Raw genomic sequence first — 26526 nt, forward strand, 5'->3', positions numbered from 1 at the left:
CACAGAGGCACAATGAGCAAATGGTTCAGGAACTGCAGCTTTCCAAGGGTGACACTTTGGAGCAAAGAAAGCAACGTGTCCCTCAGGGGACAGTGCTGACTACTGGGGAACTACAGGAATTCTGGGGTGCTCAGGGATGGGATGGCACCACCCACAACAGCAAACCAGGATTTCACATGCAGATCATGGATTGTGCTCAGGGATGGCTCCTGGAGCAGGAGGGTGGTGCTGGCATCTCATCAAGCCAGACCTGATGCACAAAGGAGGATCGGGCCAGGCTCTGCTCCTCAGAGCAGAGCTCACTTTCATAACTCAGAGGTGGGCAGGCCCTGGCACAGGTGCCCAGAGCAGCTCTGGCTGCTCCTGGATCCCTGGCAGTGCTGGACAGGGCTTGGAGCAGCCTGGGACAGTGGAAGGTGTCCCTGCCGTGGCAGGGGTGGCACTGGATGGGCTGTAAGGTCCCTTTCCACCCAGCCATTCCATGATCTCCAGCAGCCCCAGGAGGCTCCAGCCAGCCAGGACATCTGCCCTGCTCCACAGCCCAGAGCCAGTTGGTCCCATCTCTGTGGCACATTCCAGAGGAAACACAGCAGGACAAAGGGAGCAGCCCCAGGCAGTGCACAGAGACCCCAGGGAATGTGTCAGGGCAATCCCCACCCCCGATTTCTCTCTGCAGGTGGTTTAGGGGCAAACATGGCTCCCTGAGCAGGGCCATGAGGAGAGAGAGCACAGAGCTGCTCATGCCATGCTGGATGAAAGCCTGGCACAGAGAAGCATGGAATGAGCAAGCCAAGGACTTGGCCTTCTGCTGACTGCAGCTCCCGGGGCTCTCAGCAGGAACTCCCCCTCAGTGCTCACTGCCAGGGATGGGCACTGTGGGGAGCAGCATCCTGGAGGACTGGCTCAGCAGCAGGGAGCTGCCAGGATCTGAGAGTGGTGATCCAAACCCGGAGGGTGGCAGGGCCCTGAGTGAGGAGCACAGAGACACTCAGAGCCCCCCACATCCAGTGTCCAGCAGCACATGGGGGTGTGAGTTTGGGGCAGTGAGACAACATCAGCCAACCTCTGCTTCCCACCCCCCACCTGGGCCAGGTAAGGCAGCTCAGGACCCCCCCAGGGCTCTGTGGCAGCCCCAGCTTCCCCCCCCAGGCACTCTGAACACTCAACCCAGGCTCCAGCAGATCCCAAAGCAAAGGAGCCCCCAGAGCCAAGTACAGCCCTCACACATACACAGAGGGCACAGGCAGCACCCCCTGGCAGTGCCCTTTGCAATTCCTCCTCCTGGCTCGTACCAAGGACTCTCCTGGCTGCTCTGCAGGGCTGGGAGGGGCTGCAGGGGCTGCAGGAGGTGAGCAGAGCCTTGGGGCAGTGGTGGCAGCAGGAGGCAGCTCCGGTGCCTGGGACTGGGGATGAGGGGTCGGATCCTTGTGTCATCTCAGAATAACCTTGTGCATTTCCTCGAGCTCAGAGTCCCTGCTTGTCCTGCCTAGGATTCCTGAGGAACCACCTCCATCAGCTTCTGGCACAGCACGGTGGTGGAGACTGCAGAGAAAGCAAAGGAGAGGTCAGGGATCACCCCCAGCACAAACCTGGGTCCATGAGGGAAGGGCTGAGCCTCTGCCTCCCCACCCTGAGTCCAAGTACAGCTGAAGGCTTGAAATATTCCAAGAATTCCATTCCATTCCATCTATTCAATAAATCACTTTGAAAGTTCCTGTGTTTCTCAGTGGACATTTGCAAAATTATCACTGTCTGTTCCCAGAATATTTTCAATATTCTTTTTACAATCCTTTGGTGGAGGAAAACAATGAATATGGTAATTTACTACCCAGGCATTGCAAAAATGGCTTTTCAGGAACTGAGCCCAATACCCAGGATAAAAAAGTGAGGGTGGGACAGAGGAACAGAGAGAGAGACAGGGGGAAAAGAAGAATAACAAGTGCTGAGTGCTGCTGAAAGCTTTTTTCTTCCTCATGAAACACCCAGCTAAGGCTGGGCACTTCTCCTTGCCTGCTTTTCTAGGTCAGCCCCTTGCAGGAGAGCAGTGAAGCAGCTGCTGAGCTCAGTTACTTGGGCAGCAGGGATTGACTTTCTGGGCTCAGCTGCTGAGGTTTTGTGTGCCAAGCACAGCCTCTCCATCCCTCCAAACACACCCTGGCCTTGTGGCAGCTGGTGGAAAACCTTGGAGCGGATACCTTAAAAACAAACCTGAGAGAAAACATCCAGGGGAGCTTCCCTTCCCTCTGCTCTGCATCACAGAGGGATGCCAAGGAAAGCTTTGCCTGGATCCCAAATGCCAGCACTGCCTAAGCCATGGGTTGGGACTAATTGTGGATTTTCAGCTGTCAAACTGAGGCCAGCTGTGCTCAATCCTTCCTACACCACTGGGAAGGGATTCTTTGCTGAGCAAAGGCTTGGCCCTGAGCTTTTCTATGAGCAGGGAATTCTGCTCTGCTGCTAAGAACTTCTTTGGCAGGATTAAAACCCCCTAAAAAACATGGTCATGGTCCCAAACTTTGCCATTATTGCAAATCAGGATGCATTTGGGACGCTTGGCACACATGGCAATCATCAGAACAAACTTGTTCCCATGAAAGAAGAATGGAGCAGAGCCAGGATTCTGGAAGCTCCTCCAGAGGGAGCAGAGCCTGCACTGCAGCACAGCACTGGGAAATCTTTTGGGAGCCAAAGCTTCTCCTCCCTGGAGATACTCACAGATGCCTTGGAGAACCCACTTGGGCTTGTTTTGCCACCAGACCCCGAAGAAGTAAATGGGGATCCCACTGAGGATGATGGCAAAGCCGATCCCACACTCCTTGGGCGTCATCCAGAAGGAAACGGCGATGAGGAACAGGCAGGCCAGGATGAAGAAGATGGGCAGGCAGATGTTCACCTGTGCAGGGAGCAAGGGACAGCTTAGGATATGTGCCAGGGGAGGCTTTCCAGAAGTTTATCCAGCCTGGGGGGGGCAGAATTATTGTCTCCCCATGGCCAAGAGCCTTTCTCAGCACCTTTGTGGACCTCAGTTCCATAATTCCATATCCAAATCATCACCAAACTCCAAAGCCAGCAGAGACACAGCACAAGCTGGGGCTGTTTCCCAGGGGACTCCAAGCAGGGCACCCACCAGAGCAGCCCAGCTTCCCTTTGGGAAGGCACCAGTCCAGGCCCGTGGGTTTGTTTCCCTGTGGGTGCTGCTGCCTGGCACAGACCCGAGTGTGCTGTGGGATGAGGGAGAAACTGCTTTTGGGGGAGAGGCACCGGGGGCTGACAGGATCTTGGCCTCCCCCCAGATGGGACACAGAGCTGCCAAGCTGGCCAAGGACACTGGGGACAGAGCTGGGCACGGGGCCGGCTGCTTTAGCAGAAAACTATTTTAGGGGAATTCCATGGGGGTACAGAGTGTTACACTGAGAGTCAGCCTGGCATCTGTCCTGGCGCTCATGGAGAGTAATCCCACCACAACACCCTGTCCCTGTCACCCAGAGTGCCCTCACTGTGCTGTCCCCAAGGCAGCTCTTTGTGCTCCTGCATGGATTCAGCAGCAGGGCCACCTCCTTTAGCCACAACACAACATTTCCTGCAGTCCCAGCCCCTTTTCCATGCAGGACCAGCAGCTGAGCCTCCCCTGGTGCTGGGAAGGAGCTGGGGAGGGGTCCCCTGGCAGTGCCCACCCCGTTCTCACCTTGATGGGCCTCTCCAGCTCTGGCTTCTTGTAGCGCAGCCACATCATCCCAATGATGGCCAGGGCCACACACAGCCAGTTGAAGAAGCTGAAGAAGTTGATGACTGAGAAGATGTTGTTGGAGAAGGCATAGAGCAGGGTCATGACACACTGAATCCAGGGAAAAGGCCATTAGGAAAGGGAGCAAGCAAAACCACCTATGTTACAACACTAAATGGGGGTATTTAGGGGAAATACCTGCCAGGAAAGGGATCCCATTGACTATTTTTTACTTATTTAAGTTATTTTCAATTGGTGCCTGGAACCATTTCATAGGATCATGGAATGGTTTGGGTTGGAAGGACCTCAAAGCTTGAAGGACCTCTAGTTCCAACCTACTGCCACGGAACCTATCCCAGGTTCCTCCAGGCCTTGTCCAGCCTGGCCTTGGATACTTCCAGGGCTGGAAGAATTCAAGCCAGAAGTGGACAATGAGGAGACGATGGGAAGGGTCCATCTCCTGTGGGCACATGCAGGAATGGCTGTGGCTCCATGCCAGCCCTGCTCCACCCCCCAGGGCTCACCGTGAACACGAGGGACGGGACGGGGGTGAGCAGCCGGGGGTGGATCATGGACAGGATGGAGGGCAGATGCCCCTCTCGGGATCCCACGAAGAACAGCCTGGAGGGGACACAGACAGAGAGGGGACACAGCTCAGTCACAGCCCTGCAGGGCTCTGTGCTCAGCACAGAACAAGCGAGTGGGGCCAGCCTGAGCTCAGCCCTGCAGGCCCCGAGGCAGGAGTGGAACACCAGCACTGGAAGAGCTGTCCCTGCTCACCAGGGAGATGGCCAAGGAATGCAGGAAGGATGGATTGCTACCCTGCTCTCCAGGGACAGCAATTAAGTGACTCCTCAGGCAACCCAGGGATGTGTCAGAGCCGGAACCATCTCAGGCCTGCCCCTGCCCAGCCTTTCACCCCTTCCCGAGGGATTCTCAGCCCTGAAGTTTCCTAACTTTCTGCTTCTCATAAAATGCACTTTCTCAGCAGCCCCGAGCCCTGAGCTGTGTCTGGTTCTGTTTATTGACCTCACCAGGACTTTGTCTGAGGAACAGAAGACTGACACTACTGAAAGGTTGCCTTTAATCTGGTTTGAAGTCTGACTTTGTCTTCCTGCATTCCCCACGTGGCCTCCAGGCCCTCCAGACTTTGTGTCTGCCCACAGCCACTCTCTGGAGGAGAACTCCAAAGGGTGAGGAACTGAGCACAGCTTGCAAACAAAAGCCACAGGATTGAGCAAGGAACCTACCGGGAAGAAGTGAAAAGAGATCCATTGACAGACCCAAAGCACGAGAGCCCAACAAAGACAGGGATGATCCAGGACATGACACCCAGGTGGTAGTTCCCAAAATCCTAAATGGGAGACAACAAGAGACATTTCACATTCACAGTGCCCCAAAAAACTCAGAGCTGCCTACAAAGAGTATTTGGAGAAATCCCAACAAATGCCACAGCTCAGTGCTGAAGCTGTGACAGAGTTTCCCATATTCCCATGTGCTGCTCCCCTTTCCTGAAAAAGCCGACTGTGGAATTGCTGAAATACATCAGCAGCCAGCCCTTCCCTCAGGGCCAGGACACGACATTTACCCACAGCTATCGGAAAGTTCAAGACCAAACGGAAACTGTGAGGAAACTCAGACAGCAGCTGCTGCCAAGTGCTGAGGCAGGAGCTGGGAGCCAGCCCTGGGGACACACAGGGACCTGGCCCTGCAGCTTTCTGTCGCAGCCTGAGCCTGTGCTGCTCCACTGCAGGTTTGCACCAACACTATGGGATTGATTTCCAGCTTCTGCTGTTCCAGGACAGGCTGCACAGAAGAACAGTTCCAGGCTGCTTGGAGAACCTGGGATGGTGGAAGGTGTCCCTGCCCATGGCAGGGGGTGGGATGGGATGAGCTTTCATGTCCCTTCCCACCCAAACCATTCCATCCCTGCAGCACAGGCTGTGGCTGGAGCAGAGCCTCTGTCCCAACCCAAAGGATGGAGCGGTGTCACCTGAGGGGCTCAGCTCATCCTGGGATGGGAGACTCCTCCTGAAGCCCTGAACAATCCTGGTCAGGCTCAGTCTGCAAGGTCTGCTCCCTTCTCAAGTCATCAGGGTTCCTGACCACACTGGCATTTTAACTAATAGAAGTATTATTTTTCTCTCTTAATTAAAACAAGGGAGATATGGAGAGAGAACAATCCAGTTCAGTGTTGACTGAGTGACCTTTCCCCATAAATATCAACCTCTGGTAACTGATGGGCAGTCACAAGGCCAGCAGCAACCTTCCCTAGTTCAGAAGGAAGAGCAGCACTGAGTGCCACCCTCACTGCTGCCCAGGATAATCCCCTGGGGATCACGCTTTTCTTCCCTGCTCTTTATCTCCTGCTCCACATCAGAGTTTCTGCAAGCAGCCTGGAAGGAAGCAGGAGATGTGAGCAGTGATTCCAAGGCTGATTTCACCTGCCCAGATGAGTCAGGCTGGAGCAGAGGGATCTTACCACGGCCACGGCCTCAGACGTCAGCATCTGCTCGGTGCTCAGCGTGGTGAAGTAAGCCAAGTTGGTCAGCACATACACCAGCGTGACCACAGGCAGGGAGATGATGATAGCCAGGGGCAGGTTCCTAGGAAAAAAAACATCCATTGTCCTGGAGCAGCTCTGAGGAGGGACTGCCACCCTCCTGAGCTCGCTCTGAGCCGCTCTCTTCTCTGGCTTTTCTGCTGTGCGGTGTCCCAGGCACACACTGCTCCCAGGGACAGGGGATATCCACAGGGGAACAGGCTGCCCAAGGAGTGGGGAACTCCCCATCCCTCAAAAACACATTGAAGCCATGGTTAGTGCTGAACATGGTGCTGGTTCACAGCCTTAAAGGTCTTTTCCAGCCCCAAGGACTGAGTGGCCCCTGAACTGCAGATGGAGAGGGAAGGATGAGGGCAGAAGGGATTTTTTTGCATGGAGAGGCCCTGGCTGCCTGGGCAAGCAGGAATCCAAGATCACTTTTAATTAAAAATACCCAGTGGCACCAGCATGGGGATTATCTCTGGGCAAAGGAGCTCCCTTGTGCTGGGGGGATTCCTGGGGGAGATGGGAATCTCAGGGATGCACTGGGCAGTTCTAGGCTCTACCTAAACTCAGCTGTCTGGACTGAGGGAACTCAGAGAAAAGGAGTTCAGGCACAGCCTAAGTAAGTCTGTGAACAGCCTGTGTTGGTACAAATATGCCTTTCCCAACAGTTTAATTTCATTTGTGAAGGGAAAGTGCAAAAGGAAACCCTGCTTGGTGCCACTCTAATTGCTCCAGCAGAGCTCCAAGCTGCAGGAGCAGAGTCAAATACCAGGATTGCATCCAGCAGACACGAAAATAATTGCAAAATGCAGCCCCCCTTTTGCTGTTTCTCTGGGAGGGGGTGGATCCAGCCCTGTGCTTCCCAGCAGGACCAAAGCACCCCCAGGGGCAGCCAGGAGGGGCTCTTGCACAAGTGCCCTCAAACTCCCAGCAGCTCCCAGGCACCTTCCCAGGAGCAGAAGGGATTTCTCAGCACTGTCCTGCTCTGCTGAGGGCCCCAAATGACCCCGAGAGGCACGGGCAGAGCAGGAAGCAGCTCTTGCTCAACAGGATGGGAAGAGCACGGGACAAACACATGGAGAGCAGCACAAACACATGGACAGCAGCACAAATGCTCAGTGGGAGTTGAACCAAGGCAGTAATAAAGCCCTGAGTGCTCTTTGCTGGCCCATAACTCACAGAGGTGTCAGGCCAAGGCAGCAGAGATTTCTCCTAGCACTGATAACACGGCACGGGAGAGCAGGGAAAACAACAGCCCTGCTCCTGCAGGGATTATTGTTCCCTTTCCCTGATTCCAGGGAGGTGCAAGGTCATTAACTCATCTTGTTTTCTCTTTTTCCAGATGAAGACCTTGGCTTCCTCCTCTGTTAAACACACGAGGAAGGGACTTCCCCAAAACAGCAGCTTTTCTACCAGGGAAGTCATGCCAGGACTCACACCTACCTGTAGGGATTTATCATCTCTTCTGTCACAAAATTCAAGTAATTCCTGTAATTTCAAAAGGACAGGGGTTAATTCTGGTTAAATAACCCTTCCAGTTTAACTCATCTGCACGGGGATTCCAGGAGGGGCACAGGCACTGATCTTGTGGGAAAATGAGGATGGCTGATGTCCAAGGCCAGGCTGGACAGGGCTTGGAGCAGCCTGGGGTGGTGGGAGGTGTCCCTGCCCATGGGACTATCCTGAAGGTCCCTCCCAACCCAAATCATTCCATGATGAGGATGGCTACAGGTGGCCTCTTTTCACAGCAAATCGACAGCAGGTGCTCAGAGGACTGACAAGGGAGCCCTGCAGGAGCTTCAGTTTGGAATAACTGGAGGTGGAATTGAGCTCAGTGTGGAAAGGAGAGAGGGCTGTGCCTTACCATCCTCCATAGGCAAAGAGGCCGCTGTACAGAGCCAGCACGATGTTCCCAACGCCCACCTTGGTGCCCTCAAAGGATTTCTGAGGAGTCAGGTTTTCCACATCACCTGCAGGACACAAACCCTGCTCAGTGCCACGGGCTCTGAACTCCAAAGGCCTCCAGAGAAACCTGGAGGCAAGAGCTGCTCTTAGGATGGAATTATTTTCATTATCACCCCGCTGCTTTTTGGGTTATGCTTAGCACGTTTTCCCTCCAGTTTTCCAGGGATCACTCCAGCTGGGTTCATCCCCACATGATGACCCCGAAAACTCATCTCAAGCAAGGACTGACTCCTCCAAACTTTCTCACACTGCGACGTGCTGTCACCAAGGTGATGTCCCAGGGCCATCCTGGGGACCTTCCTGCTGGAAGATGCTTTGCAAACAGAGATTGTCACATTGTCCTCTCAACTCCAGGCTGCTGGCCTTCGATAAAGCCCCAGGATTTCCTGCATTTCCACCAGCCACCCAAACCCCCAGAAACCCAGGATTTCCTCCAGTCCCACCAGCCACCTGATAAAGCAGAGGCCTGTGGCAATCCCTTTGATTGAGGGAAGTCAGGTTCTGGGGGTTTGGATATCAGAAGTCACCTTCTTTAGGGCCTGATGATCAAAAGTTCCTGTTGTGGATCTGCTTTTGAAAGAAAACGCCAGAAATAGAAGATTTGATTGTGCCTCTGGTCCCAGCTCTCCCTGAGCAGCCCCACGTTTATTTATTTTGCTTTCAAATGCTCTGCAGTTGTTTTGTTCCGTGTCTTTGATGGAGGGGCTGGCTGTGGGACAGGGATGGCAGAGCCACGCTCCCAGGCTGAGTGCAGGGAGCTGTGGTGGGATCCAGAGGGGCACCTCTGCATCCAGGGGGAGCCCATGTGATTCCTCTTAGGGCACAGAGCTCTCCTAATCACCCCAGCAACTGCATCACAAGGCAGTCAGCAGGGCCTGCAGCTTAACCCTTCATCCCTCGGCACTGGGCACCCAGGAGGTGCTGCTGGAAAAGCTCAGGGATGCTCCTCAAAGCTCAGGTGAGCAAGGCTCCTCCTGCCCGGATCCCAGTCCCTGTTCTCTGCTGGAGTCACCTCTTTCCCAGCAGCTCCTTGCACCAGAAAGGTTCTTCCCTGCATCTCCCTTGGGATGTGCTGGATGTATTTGATCCTCCTCAGCAAAATGCACCAATCCTTTTCAAAAACAAATCTGAGTGCAAGAGGAGAGCCAGGAAAAGCAGAGCCTGATAAAAGGCTGAGTTTAACCTCAATTCTTGCCTTGCAGGTTCTGCACAGAATCCCAATTTAGCCCAGGTGAATCAAAGGGCTGAGCAGGAGGGGTGGAATGTGATCCCCTGCATCCCTCGGGCTCAGCTTTCCCCACCTCGTTTTCTGCCCTTCCTGAATAATTACCAGTCTGGTTCTTTCCAGGCCTTTTGTTATGGGAATAAGAGACACACTTTGTTCACAGTGCCTGCAATTAGCTACTGCAACAGCACATGGATGGACTGGGAGAGCAGGAGGCTCTCCAGCATTTCAAACACCCCTCAGGATATCTCTTCTCAAAGGTCTCAGGCTCTCTATGTTCCCACCCTCATCATGGACCATCACCCTCACCACCCAGGAGGATGCTCCCACCTGGGAGCAGCACGAGCATCACTCCATTTCTTGTCCACAGCTCATCCAAAATCCTCCTTGTCTGTCACAGGCAAAACCCTTTCAGGCCAAATATTTCTTCTCCTGAGGCAGCCAACACCTCACTGCCCTTCCCACCTCACCTTTGGAGAGCTGGAGCTCCCCAAAACCTCCCAGTGAGTTGTTAAATTTCTTATTTCTGTGCCCCAGGGTCAAATGGATTTAGCAACGTGTCAGGACACAAATTAAACCACAGGAGTGCCCGTATCTCACCATCCACAGCATGAAAGAATTCTTCCTTGTAGCTAATCTAAACCTGCCAGTTTAAAACCTCATCCCCTTAACAAGCCCTGCTAAAAATCTTGGTATTATTTAGGTTTGATCCTAATTTGGACCTTTGATCCAGCCCCACCCTGTGAAGCCAGGGGAGCAGGGAGAGAGCAGCCGTGCTGCACCATCTCCCAGGCACTCCATCCTTCAAGCCTCGACAATTCCAGCCCCAGGCTTTTGGATCTGCCTGAAATTAAGGTTACAAATGTGCAGGTGAGGCTGCCAAGCACGGCCTTGGGGCATCCCCAGCTCATCCCGGGCTCCAGGCACTGCCCTGCCCATGCCCGGCACCCCGGAGAGCCCGAGCCTGGTTTGAACCGGCTGTTCCGCCGCACTCTGCTCTACAATTAACCAAATTAAGGTAACGAGCTGTGACACAAAGCCCATTTGCGGCTCCTCCAGCTGCCAAGACTGCGGTAATTGTGCCGGGTCAGCCGGGGCCCTGCCGCGGGAGCGCTGAGGAGGGCCCGTGAGGCGCTGCGTGTCTGTGCCCGGCCCTTCCTTCAAAAATGTTCATTTGCTCCCCGGTCATGTCTAGTCTGGTTTTAATAGCACAGCAATCTTCTGCACAAAGCATTGCAGGATAATTAAATATTTTCAACTTGCCCCAACAGCGAGGAGAGGGAACTCGGCCATGGGGAGAGGGAGCCCTCAGCACGGGGAGAAGGAGCCCTCAGCACGGGGTGTTGTACCCAGAGCCCCAAAAGAGGAGGAAAACCAGGGAAAATTCAGGGAACTGAGTCAGGAAAAGAATCGTTTGACACCTGATTAATGTGATTAATCTGCAGCAGGAGGCTGCTGTGATTTACAGGGGCAGGGTGTGGCAGCTGTCCCTGCTGACAGGGAGGATGAGGAAGGAGCCTCCCTGTGAAGCTCCTGCTGGAAAAGCATGGCAGGTGGTGGCATTGGGGTGCCAGGGGACAGCAGCAGCAGGGAATGCTGTCCCTGCCATCCTTCTGTGCCCTCAGGATGTTCCGTATCCATTTGGAGGATTCCTGGTGGGAGCCAGGCTGGGCTGGGTGAGGACATTCCCCTGCTCGGGGCTCCAGACTCCCCTCACAGCTCCAGCCTTGTGCCAGGAGCCCTGGCTGACCATGGAACCTGGACTGCTTTGGGTTAAAGGAACCTCAAAATTCCTCCCATCCCATGGCAGGGACACCTTCTACTGTCCCAGGCTGCTCCAGGCCCTGTCCAGCCTGGCCTTGGGCACTGCCAGCCTCAGCTTCCCTGGACACCCCAGCCAGCTCTGCCATCCCCACCCCAATACTGCTTGTAAAAAGCTCTTTAAAAGTAATATTGGGGTTGAAAATCCTGAACTCTGCTGGGAGGGCTCTCAAAGTATCAGAAGGAAGATTCAGACCTTCAGTGAGCAGAACTTGGCTCTTAAAATGCCATTTTTAGTACTCCAGGTGCAAGGAAATGTCTGGCACTGTGGGGTTGAGACATCTGGGTGCTGCTTTCACTTATCAAATCCCTTTTGCTACAAAATGCTCCTTTGGCCTCTGTATTTCTCCCTGGGGGTTATTTTGGCGGCTCCCAGTCCACATTTTTTTCTCTGCCTTTTTTTTTGGATGAAGAATCCTATGATTTAGAGAGAGAGAAGGAAGGAAAATTGATTCTCTGTTCCTTTCCTTCCAGGCTTGGAGCACCCTGGGACAGGGGAAGGTGTCCCTGTTCATGGCAGGGGTGAGACTGGAGGAGCTCTGAGGTGCCTTTCCACCCAAATTATTTCATCATTCTGCAAAAAACAAAACAACAAACAAACAACCTACTAAAAAACTAAATAAAAACCCAACCAAAAACAAAACAAAAACCCCAAACAAACCAACAAAATAACAAGGTAAACAAAAAAATAATGAAAAAAAGCCCAAATTAAACCCAAATCTCGTGCCCAGCTTAAGCTCTGCTCTGGAGTTAAACCTGCCTGCTCTGTCCTTAACTGACCCCGAGCTGCTCTGGCAGATGCAGCTCTGCATCCCTGACAGCCCAAGGGAGGGAGGCAGGGAGAAAAATGCTGCTGCCACCAAACAGCTCCTGGAGGCACCACAGACCAGGAATTTCCCAGTCAGGATAAAGAAAAGGGATGATAAATAAAGGGACAATAAATCCAATAAAAGCAATTCAATAAAATCAGTGTTAAATTCTGTTTCTCCAAGTCCCAAAGGCCCAATTCCAGGTTTTAAGCAGAGCTGCTGGTGAGAGATCACAGCAAGGGCTGGAGCTGCATCCCTGCTTCAGCTGCCTGAGGGCACAGAAATATTCCAGAAACCCTGAGGCATCATCCACAGGAATAAATAGATGTCAAACATGTGTGTGATATGTTTATTTCTAGATTTTTTTACTTCAAAATTCTGATCCTCTCTATGTTTTAAGTTATTTCTATAAGTAATTTATTTAAGTAAGTTATTTATTTAAATTTAATTTATTTATTTCTATTATTTGCATGCTATAATCTGAGGGCCATACACAAGATTTTACAAACCAATACCCAAATCCAGGACTTTTCAAGCCACTCATTTCCAGCCCCAAAAAGGCTTTTAAAAGTTTCACTCTTGGATTAATAAAATAATTTCAGCCCAAGCAGCTCAGTTCCACTGAGTCAACCTCCAAGCACTTGAAAGGCTGAGTAGGAAACCAACTTCAGCCTCCACCTTTGGAAAGGGCAGGGAAGGAGTGATGGGAAACAGCTGCTGACAGGGAAATGTTCTTTTTGTGGGCAAAATTGCCACAGAGTCCTTTGTCCTTGAGAGATCCCTGCTCTTCTGCAAACCAGGAAAAGAGCCAAGGAGAGGATAAAAAGAGAAAAAAGCAAAGGCTGAAGGTGGGAGGTTAATACAGAGAGACTTCTGTGAAATCACAGAAATTTCCACATTTGAGCAAAAAATGTGGTGTTGCTCCTCTGGTCTGTTTATGGATACTGGGAACACAAACCAGCAGTGGGACAGGAACCAGTAAAACCAGTTCATTGTCCAGAACATCCCAGGAACACACAACCCCATCCCCCTGAAAACTGGGTGCAGATCTCACCCCAAAAGTGCTGCCAGCTTGGATGGGGTCACCCAGCTGCTGGTGGGAAGAGTCTTTGTCCAAAAAACCAACACTGGAATGGGCACAGGGTGTGGAAATGTGGGACAAAGCTGGAGGACAGGGCAGTGCTCTCCCATTGTCACTGAAAATGGGCATTTTGGTGCTTTTTTGATTTAAAAAATGAAGAAAAAAGACAATTTCTTGCTGTATCCCTGCTAAAAGCACAGAGTGACCTGGAACAACTGAAAGGAAAATGGAGCAAGGTGGGAGCTGAGGAAGGGACAGGAAAGGAGCTTGCACATTCTTAAGGACTTAGCAGAGAGCCTGGAAATTGCCAAAGGATTAATAAAATCCATGCTGGAGCCAGGCAGAATCCCAGCTGTGGGATTCTGCACAAGCTGGAATGGGCATTGGGACAAAGTGGGAGCCAGGATCTGCTGTGGATCCTGAGGATCCCACTCTGATCCTGTCTGGTTTGAGGGCTGGCTGCTCAGACAGGGAGAAGTTGGCTCACAGGTGTCACTGTCCAGGAACTGCTTTTGACCTCCCTGCCAGGTGGATCAGCAGGAAAAAAATCACATGGAATTCTCTGCCCTGCAAGGTCTGCACAGCCACAACCACCTGAAACTTCAAAGGAAGGAAAACAACTCCTGGGGGACAGGAGGGGAAGAGGGGATTTATTGTAACAGGGCAGAAATCCCTTCTACGTTACAGAGAAATCAAGGAAAATCTCATGGATTTCCACCTGAGGAAGCAAGGCAGAAAGTGGCTCAGCCTCCCCAAAAAGGCCAAAAGTACAGCACATTCTGAAGATGCAAATTAAGATTCTATCTGCAAACAAAGCCCAGTTGTAAAGATCTTCATGGTAAAATGTTAACCAGCTCAAAGAGATTTATCCTGATTTATCCCTTTCCTCCTGGGAGAGAATCAGGTCCAGCAGAGCAGGCTGGGGAGCTGGGCAGAGGGAGGAGGTGTGTTTTCTGATAAGCCTCAAACAATGTCCCTGTTGAGTGTCTGCACTGAGCTGGAAGAAAATAAAACCTCTGACAAAGCAAGAAATTCTGCAAAGACAGCACTGGCTCCCAGAGCTGAGACAGGAATTACAGACCCACGAGCACACGGACTCACCCCTGTGCAGGGACACAATTCCCTGGAGATTTTATCCCCTCTCAGCAAACAAGGACAGGACTGTTCCCCAGGACACATTTATTCCCACAAAACTTGCACAAAAAAGCCACACTTTGGTTTAACCGTGAGTTAATCAGGTTTGGAACAAACTCAGATGGGTTTGGAACAAACCATCTCCCTGCTCTGAGAGGATTTTATGGGTGCATGAAGCAAACCAGCAGAAGCACCAGAAAATCTGCTTTATCTTCCCATTTCTGTCTCCTTTTCCAGGTGCCAGTGCCAGCTGAGAGCTCTGATCTCTGCTCCTTTGGGCTCTGTGTCCCTGGGTGACCCAGAGCTGGCCTGAGCCACTGCACACCTGGAACAGGATGAAGGGAAATGTGCAGGGGGAGTTTGTGGAAGGATTAAGATGACTGGAAGAGGTTTGCACATGCAGATAATTCTCTGCGAGCAAAATGTTACAAAGAGATTTCCCAGTGCAGCAGCACCAACATTTTCACTCCCAAAGGGAGAAATCTCTCTCTGTGTAAGTGGGAAAGAGTTTAAGTGGTTTCAGGAGCGTGAAATCAAGCCTGGCAGTGATATAAAATATAAAATCCCACAAATAAAACACAAAACCCCAGACTGTGGCAAAGCTGGGAACATCCCCTAAGGACCTGAGAGAACGGGGAGGTTTGTAAAGCTCTGGAACACCTGGGGTTGGACTCCTGGGCTCTGCCCCTCATCCTGCTTTGCCCAAAAGGAGCAGCACTCACTCAGCCCCTCACCCTGCTTTACCCAAAAGCAGAAAAGGAGCAGCACTCACTCAGCCCCTCACCCTGCTTTGCCCAAAAGGAGCAGCACTCACTCAGCCCCTCACCCTGCTTTACCCAGAAGCAGAAAAGGAGCAGCACTCACTCAGCCCCTCACCCTGCTTTACCCAGGAGAAGGAGCAGCACTCACCCTTTGCCAGCTGCACGAAGCCCAGGATGATGATGAGAGCCAGCGCCAGCAGCTTGGCCGCAGCGAAGGCGTCCTGCACACGGGTGGCAGCCTTGACACTGTAGCAGTTCACAGCTGTCAGCAGCACTGAGGGGACACAAGGGACAAGGTCAGCATCCAGGGAGACATGCCAAATGCGCCAAAAAGCACAAAGAATCTTAGGTGGGATACATGGAAGGAATTCCTCCCTGTGAGGGTGGGGAGGCCCAGAGAAGCTGTGGTGGCCCCTGGATCCCTGGCAGTGCCCAAGGCCAGTTTGGATGGGACCTGGAGCAGCCTGGGATGGTGTCCCTGCCATGGCAGGGGGTGGATGATGTGTTCTTCAAGGTTCTTCCAACCCAAACCATTCCATGATTCCCTTTAGCTAAAACAACCAACAAGAGCCTCTTCCCAAAAGAGAAACTCACTGAGAGCTCTGCAGCCTCCCACTTCTCAACTGGACCCTTTATGTTGGCAGTAAGTGCTCTGAATAATGCCTGTGGTCCTTGGGACATGGAATGGGATTGCTCCATTGGAAAACACTCCTGAGGGCTCAGTATCTGTTTGCTGAGAAGCTCCTGCTGCCCACAAGTCACCCCATGGTTAATGCAACTACTGGGGTTTACTTCCCATCTTTCTTTGCCACATTCCCCCCAGCTCCTCTGCATCCCATCCTGCCAGTGTGACATTCCTGCCAGGCAGGGCACAGCCTGGACCAGGCCTTGATCAAAGCCTCTGCTCCTGGCTGAGCTTCACCTGCTGCAGAGCAAATAATGGCAAAGCCCTGCTGCCCTCACAAATCACTGACTATTTTGGTGCCCTGCTCCCTTCCCAGAGCTTGCTGCTTATTATGGACACAGCAAATGTCACACTGAGGGTGGCAGTGCCCACGTGCTGGCTGCCCTCCCTCCAGCCCAGTGACCCCTCACTGTCCCCTGGCCAGCCCCAGCCTGAGCAGCTCAGGGAGGAGCAGATCCCAAACCTCCTCCTGGGGCTGGAGGCTTTTCCCTGCAGGATCCTTTCCCAGCTCCCTCTGCCCCTGTGCAAAAGCTCCTTCCCAGAGCCTGCAGCTCCTCTTCACAGCAGCTCCTGATCAGAGCCAAGCAGCTGCTCCCCAAAACATCCCAGTGCCTCCCCCGAGGGTGTGAGCTGGAGCTGGAGCCCACTTCAGAGCCCAGAGCTGATCCCAGAGGGGGTGGGCTTGGAAGGATCTCACAGATCCAGTCCCACCAATGCCAAGGGCAGGGACACCTTCCACCATCCCAGGGTGCTCCAAGCTCCATTCAGGCTGGCCTTGGGCACTGCCAGGGGCAGCCTGTGCCAGTGTCCCAGGATCCAGGGGCAGCCTGTGCCAGTGTCCCAGGATCCAGCGATTCCAGGATCACTGGGTCCTTCCCCCACCCTCCCATATCCAGGATCTGCTGCCATTCCAACACAGGAGCAGCTCAAGTGTGGAGCAGCGAGCGCTGTGTGTGTCAGGAAGGAAAGCACAGGATCCAAGCCATCCCACAGGGGTGACAGCCAGCAGCAAACAGGGACTGGAGATGGATTTTGTGCCGTGCCCTTGGAGCCCCTTTGGGAGCGTGGCTGAGGCTGAAATGACCCTGAGCTGTTTCTGGGGAAGCAGAGCCACACTGGGGACACAGGACAGCACGAGCTGGGCTCTGGCCAGGAGCAGGGGTGAGTGACTGTGGTGACAGATGTGCCACACCACTGTCCCTGTGCCAAGCCCCTCCAGGAGACACGGGACAGGTCTGGAGAGTTCCCAGCCCCTGTCCCAGAGGGACACTGGGACACGTCTGCCTCTGGGGACAGGGCAAAGGGACACGGTCAGACAGCAGCAAGGAGGAAACACAGCTTAACCAAGTGACCTTAGAGTGCTACAGGGGAAAGGAAACACAGGGAATTCTCCCAGCAAAACTCCCAACCCAGGCAGTGAAAGCACCTCCAGTGAGTGCTCAGGGCAGCAGGCTCTGGAGCAGGATTCCCTTTGACCAGCGATTATGCTAAAAATAAATCTGCCCTTGTTTACAGAGGGATATTTAGAGGATGAGCTCACCCATCTAGGACCACACTACTGCTGCTGCTGCTGTCGTGGTGAGGACAGCCCTGAGAGGTGTGACAGTGACATTCCCTGCCCCATTTAGGCATTCTATGTCTGTGACAATAAATGCTTCACCCCCACTTCAACACTGATTTTTAGGGGCTATTTTCCCTGCTCTGGGTCTGTACAGAGTCCCCTGGAGGGTGGTGGTGAAAATGAAAAGCAAAAGTTTCCTACGAGTCCAAGTGTGTGTTCAGCCCCAAAGCCCCATCAGTGCAGATAAACAGACTCCCTAAAAAAAGAGAAAACACTTTGGGATCAGGGCTGGAAGTTTCTGCCGTGGTCATCAGCCCTGCCAGTCACATTTCCTCAGCTTTGCTTTTCCCCCTTTCCAGTAATATTTTTCTTTCCTAAAGGAGCACAGTAGTTTCTCCACTGAATCCCCCAGTCTCGCCCATCAGGAAGAATCCTACAGACAAACAGGATGAAAGCTTTTCCATAAAACTCCAGGACAAATTCCAGTGGCTGCTGAGCTTCTCAGGAGGCTGGGATTTCTTAGAGCAGCAAGTTTGATAGCTTTGATCCCAGATGCTGCCCTGGCAGGCAGGGGCTGTGGGATCCTCCTGGCAGCGCTCCCTCACCTCGGCTGAATCACTCCAGGAAAAACACAGCAAAGCTGCACCACAAACCAGGGCACTGACACGGAGAGCAGGCTGTGCTGCCCTAATTCCTGCAGTGTTTTCCTAAGGCTCCAGCCCCTGTCAGCCAGCAGAGCTTTGGAGTGACCCATCAGGGCTGTGCTCAGGAATCATTCGAGGAACGAGCATTTCAGCTGAGCTGACGTGCCACGGCCTGGCTGAGCCAGCCCCTCTCCAAAGCTTTACATAATTGGGACAATAAGTGTTAGAAAGCTGAAGGGATGGCAGATGGACAGGGGGTGACTTTTCAGAGAATCCCACACTGGTTTGGGTTGGAAGGAACATTAGAGCTCCTCTTGTTCCAATCCCATGGGCAGGGACACCTTCCACTATCCCAGGCTGTTCCAAGTCCATTCCAGCCTGGCCTTGGACACTGCCAGGATCCAGGGGCAGCCACAGCTGCTCTGGGCACCTGTGCCAGGGTCTCCCCACCCTCACAATAACAAAAGTTTCCCCTACACCTAATCTAGCTCAGGTGATTAATTACTCATGACTCTGGCAGCAGAGATCCTGGTTTTTGCTCTCCAGGTGTTGTTCATCCCTTCACCCCCAGGGACTGCTCCAGCCCAGCCTCATTCCAAGGCAGCTCAAACCACAGAGGGAAATCTGAGTTTCTAAATACACCAGCAGGTCTGGCTTCAGTATTTCCTCTGTCCTGCAATCCCTGCTGGCTTCAGGCATCTCACTGAACCTGCTCCACTGGCACTCACCTGCACAGCCAGGGAATTCCCCACTCCTGATAGGAACAAGGACAAAGTGATTAATGTGACACCAGACAGGACTTTACCCACAATTCCCATTTTATGGCTGTATGCCTCTGAAGCTGCCTCCCAAGCTCTCTCCCAGACACAACTCCTAGAGGACAACAGGAAAAAACTGCAGACAGATAAATGGATCAATCCCTCCTAGAACACATCCATGGAACAGCTCCTGTGTCCAGGGAAAGGCAGGATGGGGAGAGTGAGGCTGTGCCAGAGCAAACAGAGGGAATGGAGCAGACACAGCTGAACCTGGGCTGCCACTTCTGATGCAAGAGCCTTGGCATCACTCCTGTCCACAGGCACAGCTGCAGCTCTCCCAGGACAGGGGACAGGGACAAAGATCCAATTCCCACGTGGAACTGCCTAGGGGTGACAGAGCTTGCTCAGCCCAAGATCCTCCTCAGCAGCTTTGCAGGTGAAATCTCTGGAATGAGCACAGGAATGAAATTCCCAGGGTACTGGCACAGACATTTGCACAATGTCCCTTTTGTCCCTAATTCCACCTCCTGGGTCCAACCTGTGGTGCTGGCAGTGTGATTCCATGTACACCTCTGGAAGGTGTGGAAGTAGCTCCCTTTAAGGGACTAAACTCATTAACTTGCTCTTAATTCCCATGGGATTCCTGTTTGTGGTACCACAGGACCCAGTGATAACACAAAGCAGGTTGGGAAGTTGTGGAAAATAAAGGGAAATTGAAGGGCAAATGAAGAGAAATCCCCTCCATCAGCTTCCCTGCCAGGAAAACAAGGCCTGTGAACTGTTCTGTCATGCATGGCTCTGTCTGTAACCCACATTTCCAAAGTGCCTGGCCCTTGCCACTGTAAGGTGATGCTCCCATTTACCATCTGCCACTGGATGATGTTGATTTTCCCTCACAATCGCTCCCAGAACATTCCTTACCCCATCCCACAGCAAAGGCTGCTCCTTTCCCTCCACATGAAGTGCAGGTGACAGTTAATCTACACAGGACAAAGCAAAAATTAAGTTATACTGACCAGGGTGGATTAAACCCATGGGAAAATCAATTCACCAAGGCAAAAACACCCCACCAATTTTATACTCCAGCAGCTGGGATGTTACAGTGTCTCCCAAAACTCTGTGGTGACTCTTTCCAATTGCACATTCCAACGTGGGACAGGCAAGGTCACAGGCAGAAAATGATTCAGGATATTTCAATTTGGCAGGTACTGACTGGAGACTTTTGTGCCCTGCAAGGTGGGGAAGGGAAAAAGCAGAGGGAAAAACTTTGCAGATATTTCTGCAAGGACAAATCCCTGGAGAAACTTAACACCCAGGGCAGTCAGTCCTGGAAAGGGAAAGGCCTGGGGGCACATGAGGCTGTTGGAAAGCTCCTGGCCCCAGAGCAAACGTGTCTATATTAAAATCTACTTATAATAATCAACATCCCTGGCAATGCTTCCCAGTTCCCTTTTTATTCCTCTTTCCAAAACAGCAATCAGGGAATGGGTGCATCAACAAAGGAGAAGGCAAACTTGCCCTACCAAGGGGTTTAAAAAAGGGATCATCTCCAAACCCACGCTGAGCCAGGAGCTCTGGACGTCCCAACAAACAACCCCAGGCACCCTGACCAGGTCAATACCCCTATCCCACAATAACAGCAGGACACTGACACAGGAAAACTCCAAAGAGCTCCTCAGTGTTGGGAGAGGTGGCTCCTATCTAGAGGCAGGAGTTGCTATTTTGGCTCTTTGGAAGAAGGTTGTGATTTACTGCCAAGGTTTCCAGAGGACATGACACAGCAATTCCACCAACAGGACATTTTACCTCAGGAAAACAAACAAAATACAGGGAGAAAATATATGGAAAAGCTCTTCCTATTTCTCCCATTCCCATCAAATTAACCATCCCAAACTAACTCCATGCTCACCTCACAGAAGCATCTTCCCAACAGGGAGCAGCACCTGCTGCTATTTTATGTGTACAGAAAATCTGAATTTCCCATCCCTCAGACCGGACCTGTGGCCACATCCGACCCTGGGACCATGGAACTCTTGGAATACTCAAAACAAGGGATGCTGCTTTAAATGAGGCTGACTCTGGAGGGGTTTTCCACAAAAACCTTCCCAATTTGTTCATGCCAGAGCAGAGAGACTCAGAATGATCTCAGTGATAACAGAAATGATTCAAACCCAGTAACATTTAATGGGGTAATTGTTGTGAGAGCCAGGAGAGGGGTGCTGGAATTGCAGTGGCTGCTCTCTGTGTGTTTCAAGAGCCCTCCAAGCTCTCATTGATTTCTGGAGAGTCCTGTGAGTGTCTGAGCCTGTTTTCATTAATGCTGCTCTAATTAAACACAGATTAAAAAGCAACCTCAGCCCTGCAGCCTCTGCCATCCAGCAGGGGCTCCACAGCCCCTTCCTTCCAATCCACTCCAAGGGCAATTTGCTGATGGAGCTTTAGTCCCTTAATCCACCTTTCTGGAGGAGGAAAAGAAATCTTCAAAGCTTCACACCCAGCTTGTCCTGGCAGATTAATTAAAAGCAGCAATGCTGCAGAAGGAACCCATCTCAGGCAGACAGGCCCTGGGTGTGTTTTGTGTTTGCTTTTCACCAGTTAATTCCTGATGAGGTGAAAATCCACACACCTGTAAAAGAGCTGAGCCTGGCAGCAAAACCTTGATGTCAAATAAAGATTCCTGCTCCCCACAGGATCTGGGACTTCTGGGTGGAATGCTGACACTGGATATTCCCTCCTGGACAGCTTGGCAGCTGCCCTTGCTTGGATTCCTTCTCTCAGGACAAGGGCTCCCAAACCTGCCTCCTGCTCATCCTTCCACCCTCTGGCTGCTCAAAACACAAGAGACAAATGAGGAGCTCATCAGCATTCCCTGGAGTTCCAGCCCTGCAGGAGGAATGCCCAACAGCAGAGCTTGGAAGCAGTGAAGGAAGTTTAGATAAATTTTGAGGAAGATTAAAATTCCCTGGCTTTGATATTGCTGTGCTGAGGTTATTAGTGCCAGATTTACATATCTAATTAATAAGTGAGACACAAATTCAAAGCAAACTGTCAAACTGCTGATCTAACAGTGAGGAGGAAGAAAAAATTAAAACAACAAAATATCCTGAGCTGGAAAGGATCCACAAGGATGAATTATCGAGTCCAATCCCAGTTTCCCACTGTGGAGCAGATTTTCTTGTCAGGAAATCAGGGAATTCTAGAAGCTGTGTGTGGCTCTCAGGGTGTGAGGATGTGTGGGATGAGCAGCTCAGGCACTTGTGGAACACCAAGATCCAGCTCAGGGCTGGCAGCAGCTTCATTCCTGTCTCCCTGATGCACAGGGAGTGAATTTACTGCACCAGACCTGGGCAGGTGCCTCTGTGCAAGCAGGAAATCTGCAAATCAACAGTGGGAAATGAGGAATAGCCACAGCATCTTTAATTAATCAGATCAACACTTTCCACTCTGAGCCCTCTCTGGAACACACAGGGGTACTGGGGGCTTTTACTGATTTTTGTTAGGATTTATTAACTTGAAGTGTTCACACAAGTGGCAGCAGGATGGAAGGAAAACCTGAGCCCTCACACCTGAGACAGAGCACAGGATCCAAGGTTTAATTCTTTGCCATGTCCAATATTGACATTGTAATGTAGATCATCAGATATGCAAATTCAGCCCCTCCTAACTGTCCCTCCACCCACTACAGAAGGGGTAAAACTGGTTTAGATGAGCCCAGAAGTGAGAGAATTCAAATTATTCCTGTGTTTTCACACAAATGCACAAACTGTTTCCTGAACTTCCAATTTTTGTGTACCAAACACTCAGATGGATTTTGTGTTATCAGTTTTAAAGTATCAACCATCCAATCTCACAGCTGAAAGAGATGCTCAATTTCTGAATCACCCAAGTAACCTGCAGCCTGCAAAGTCTTCAGCCAAATTTGGGGAACATGAAATGAGCTGGGCTAAGGATGAACAGCCTGACCCCTCCTGCCCCAGGAAGATTTCCCTGGAGTGGATTCCCAGCTTTTATTTGTGGCAAACACCACAGGCACTCCCGGTGCCCATGAAAGGAGCCCTGCATACCAACTGTGTGTAGATTACAACCTCCAGGGCACAAAATACCTATTTGTAGGGAAATTCTCCTTACCACCCACCTTGTTTTCCTCAGCACCTTCCAGGGGAACAAAATTCCCTCTTCCAACCATTTTTTCCTTTCACTCAAGCCTGTGATTTAGGTTCTCTTAATGCATTAATTCACTCTCTGAAGTTCACGGTGGCAAACTCTGAACAACACACGATTTATTCAACCCTTCAGCAGCAGCAGCAAAGTGGAAACAAATAACTTTAGTTATTCCTCCTCTTACTACAAACTGTGCAGCCAAGTGCATTTTGTGTGGAGATACAAACTCTGCAAGGAATAGAGCAGGGACTGTTCTGCAAGGCTGCATTTTGGCTACTGTACCCCAGCCCCAGGTCCCAAATTCCTCTGCTGCTTCCCAAGCTGCTCTCCCCCATTTTGAGGTAACTCATTCACGTATGTGCTACAGCCTATGCACAAATAGGTCATTATTTTTCTACTCTAGAGCTTTTCAAAAGACTAAAAAAGTCTCTCTCTGTGCAGTTTCTGTTTGAACAAAGCTGTTTGTGAGTCCCCACAAGGGTTGTGTGGCTGCCTGAGCCCCTGGAGCAGATTTATTTCGTTTATTGTTCCTGGGTCACGGTGTGGTTTTGGCACCGGGGAGATGAAAAGCTGATTCCAAAAATTAAAGTTCCAAAAATCAAAGTTCCCAAAAGCTGCCCTGCTGAAGGCGCTGCAGGATGAACAAACCTCCTGGAGCAAAGGAGACAACCCCAAACTTAACCCAAAGCATAAACAAACCAAGAGCCAGGAGTGCAAGGGGGAGCAGAGCTTAAAGGAGAAACACAGGGGGATGATGCAGATCTGGAGAACTCCAAACCTTTCCCTTGGCAGATCAGGATAAAGGTTCAAGAACAAATTCTGCCCCAGGGAAAGCCTAATTGTTACCAAAGGAAGGCTGGAGACTTTTCTTGCAGGAGCATAAACAGGAATGAGAGCTGGCTCCAAGGAGTTTTGTGCTGCAAATCCTCACCAGTGAACAGATCCCAACGTGGACAGGTCTGTTTAACCCTGCCCTGGGCTTTGAGCAATAAAATGGGAACAGAAACTCGTTTTGGGAATGATTCTGAAGATGAAAGTCACTTTTGGTTAGAAACACATCCTCAAAGGCTTGGCCAGCTCCATCTGTGCTTGCACGGCAAAACTTTGCCATAAGGCAGCAAGAAAACCCTAAATTACATCCTAATTCCTTGGGTTTTCAGCAGGGAACACAAATGGCACGTGGATCCCTGCCTCTCTCCTGAGGAAACCACAGTGCAGACCAGCAGCAAAGCTCGAAAATCAGATTTCCAAAAGGCAGCACACCCATCAGCAGGGCTATTCCCTGACCACCTTACAGCTTTCTTAGTTAAATGATTAAATTTCCCTAATAAACACTCTCCACACTGTAAAAATTTGGATGGAAATCCACATGCCTGCCCAGGTACCTTTATATTCCTAAAAATTCACCTGGGGACTGAGCAGTTTCAATCTTGCCTGAAGAAAGCACAGGGCAGTGTCCTGCCTGTTATCAATCCTATAATCAACCATATCATTTACCTCCCACAGCTCGGGTCAGGCTGGCTCGGACACATTTCCAGCCAATCTATCTTCCCATAACGACCGTGTGCTGCAGCTTTGGGATGCCTGAGATCCTCGGAGGGGGAAGGAATCTCACACAATCCTAGGAAAGGGCAGCACACACGAGCAGCTTCCTCCTCATCACTCAAAATGCAAAAATGTAGAGATCACTTGGCTGTGAATTTGTACAGTGGATAATCTACAAACCTCTCACAAAAATTGTATCTCCTCCCAATAAACATCTCTATAAAGGCATTAAATTCCAGTGGAGCACAAAGATTGAATGGGAGATGAGGAGGGAAGAGACAGGGCATGGTCCTGGATTTAAAGGATTGGGAGTTTGGATGGGGTGACTTTGCAGTCACCAGAGGAACAGAAAATAGGATTTGAATGGCAAAACTGCAGACCCCAAAAGAGCAGAGAGGTGATGAAAGTGCATCAGGACAGATCTGAGTGCCCTGGCAGGGCTCTGTGTGCCCAGGCTGGCATCCCTGGCCCTGAATTCACCCCACCGTGACCGAACACCGCTGCAAGGCACCGCCCCAGACACAGACAGACAGACAGACAGAGAGAGTTAGAATGTTTACTGGCAAAAGAAACCCCACAGACGCAGGTTTTGAGCGCGCTATCAGCGCACACACGGGCGGGAAACATCTCTCACATCTGGTGCTGAAAGCAGCTCAGGGCGTGTTCAGCACCAGTTGCTGGTGACAGATAATTGTTACCCTCACACCAACGTCCACAGGGCCCTGCAGAGCCGGGGGACAAGGGGGTTTTACCCTGCATGGTCCTGGGGAAAGCACAAGAAATCCCATTCCAGCTCCCAGGAAAAACGCACGCTGCATTTATCACACGCTGCTCGGGAATCAGAGAGCCTCACTAGCCCACAGCTGCCTTTTGGGGAATTTTCTGTTCAATTTATTACGGGTGGAGACTCATTTTCTGCTGTGGCTATTCAAGGTAGCCAAAAAACCACCCCAGGATGCAGCCAGTGTAACACAGGAGGGATGGTGCAGATTTTTAGCGGAAGGTGATGGGGAGTGAGGAACCACGTGGAATAAGGACAGCGGGGACCTGCAGAGGGTCACTGAATCACGGAATGGTTTGCATGGGAAGGGAATTTAAAGGTCATCCCGTCCCATGGGCAGGGACACCTTCCACCAGACCAGGATGCTCCAGCCTGGACACTTCAGTGAGCCGGGGGCAGCCACAGCTTCCCTGAGCACCATGTGCCAGGGCCTCCCCTCCTTCCCAGGGAGGAATTCCTTCCCTAAACCCCATCCAGCCCTCCTGCCTGTCACCCGAACGCCGCCCGCCGCTACTTACGGACACACAGACAGGCCACCAGCTTGGCACCCTCGTCGGGCACGGGGCAGGTGGGGAAGATGGGCTTGAGCAGGTAGGTGGCGAACACCAGAGCCACGATGTACTGCGAGGAGGGCCGGATGATGAGCAGCTCTATCCAGAGCTTGAGGAAGGCGGGCAGGGAGCCGTACACCTCCAGCATGTAGGCGTAGTCCCCGCCGGACTTGGTGATGGTGGTGCCGAGCTCGGCGTAGCACAGCGCGCCCACGATGGAGAAGGCGCCGCACACGGCCCAGACCACGAGCGAGAGCCCCGGCGAGCCGGCCTCCCGCAGCACGCCCGTGGGGGTGACGAAGATGCCGGAGCCGATGATGGTGCCCACGATGATGGCCACGCCGTTGAGCAGGGTGATGTTCCGCTTCAGGGTCACCCCCTCCGCCGAGCCGCAGGGCGACGGCGAGCGGGCACAGCCGTTCTCCTGCGCCCCTTCCAGCATCTTCTCCATCGCCTGCTTCTCCTCCTCCTGCGGCAGCGAGGCGGCCGAGCCGGCCGGGCTCCGCTTCTTCACGGCATTGCCGGGGGAGCTGCCGCCGCTGGCGGACATGGTGGCGGAGCGGCGGGAGCAGCGGGCGCGGCCACGCCGCCACCTTCGGCCGCCCCTTTTGTTCCGGCGGCGGTGGGCCGGGCTGCGTGCCGGGGGGAGGAGGAGGAGGAGGAGGAGGAGAGCGGCAGGAGGAGGGCAGGAGCGCCGGGGGATGCTGCAGCGCCCCCGGGGTGCCCGCTCGGGCCTGCATCGCCCTCAGCCCGGGCTCCTCCGAGCGTCCCC

The 26526-nt window shown here is 52.2% G+C and overlaps 1 protein-coding gene across 1 annotated transcript; it reads right to left on the reverse strand.

Annotated features, from left to right (window-relative positions):
- Positions 1–1161: 1161 nt before the first annotated feature.
- Positions 1162–26306, reverse strand: SLC7A5 (solute carrier family 7 member 5). Its single transcript, XM_059481322.1, has 10 exons — positions 25722–26306; positions 15217–15342; positions 8137–8242; positions 7716–7760; positions 6207–6330; positions 4975–5078; positions 4249–4345; positions 3686–3835; positions 2716–2893; positions 1162–1542 (listed from the first exon to the last, which is right to left on the reverse strand). The coding sequence occupies exons 1-10, from the start codon at positions 26302–26304 to the stop codon at positions 1487–1489; spliced, it is 1569 nt and encodes a 522-aa protein (XP_059337305.1). The 5' UTR covers positions 26305–26306; the 3' UTR covers positions 1162–1486.
- Between the last annotated feature and the right edge of the window lie 220 nt (positions 26307–26526).

This window comes from Ammospiza nelsoni, chromosome 13 (genome assembly GCF_027579445.1).
Source record: "Ammospiza nelsoni isolate bAmmNel1 chromosome 13, bAmmNel1.pri, whole genome shotgun sequence".
Lineage (NCBI taxonomy): Eukaryota > Metazoa > Chordata > Aves > Passeriformes > Passerellidae > Ammospiza > Ammospiza nelsoni.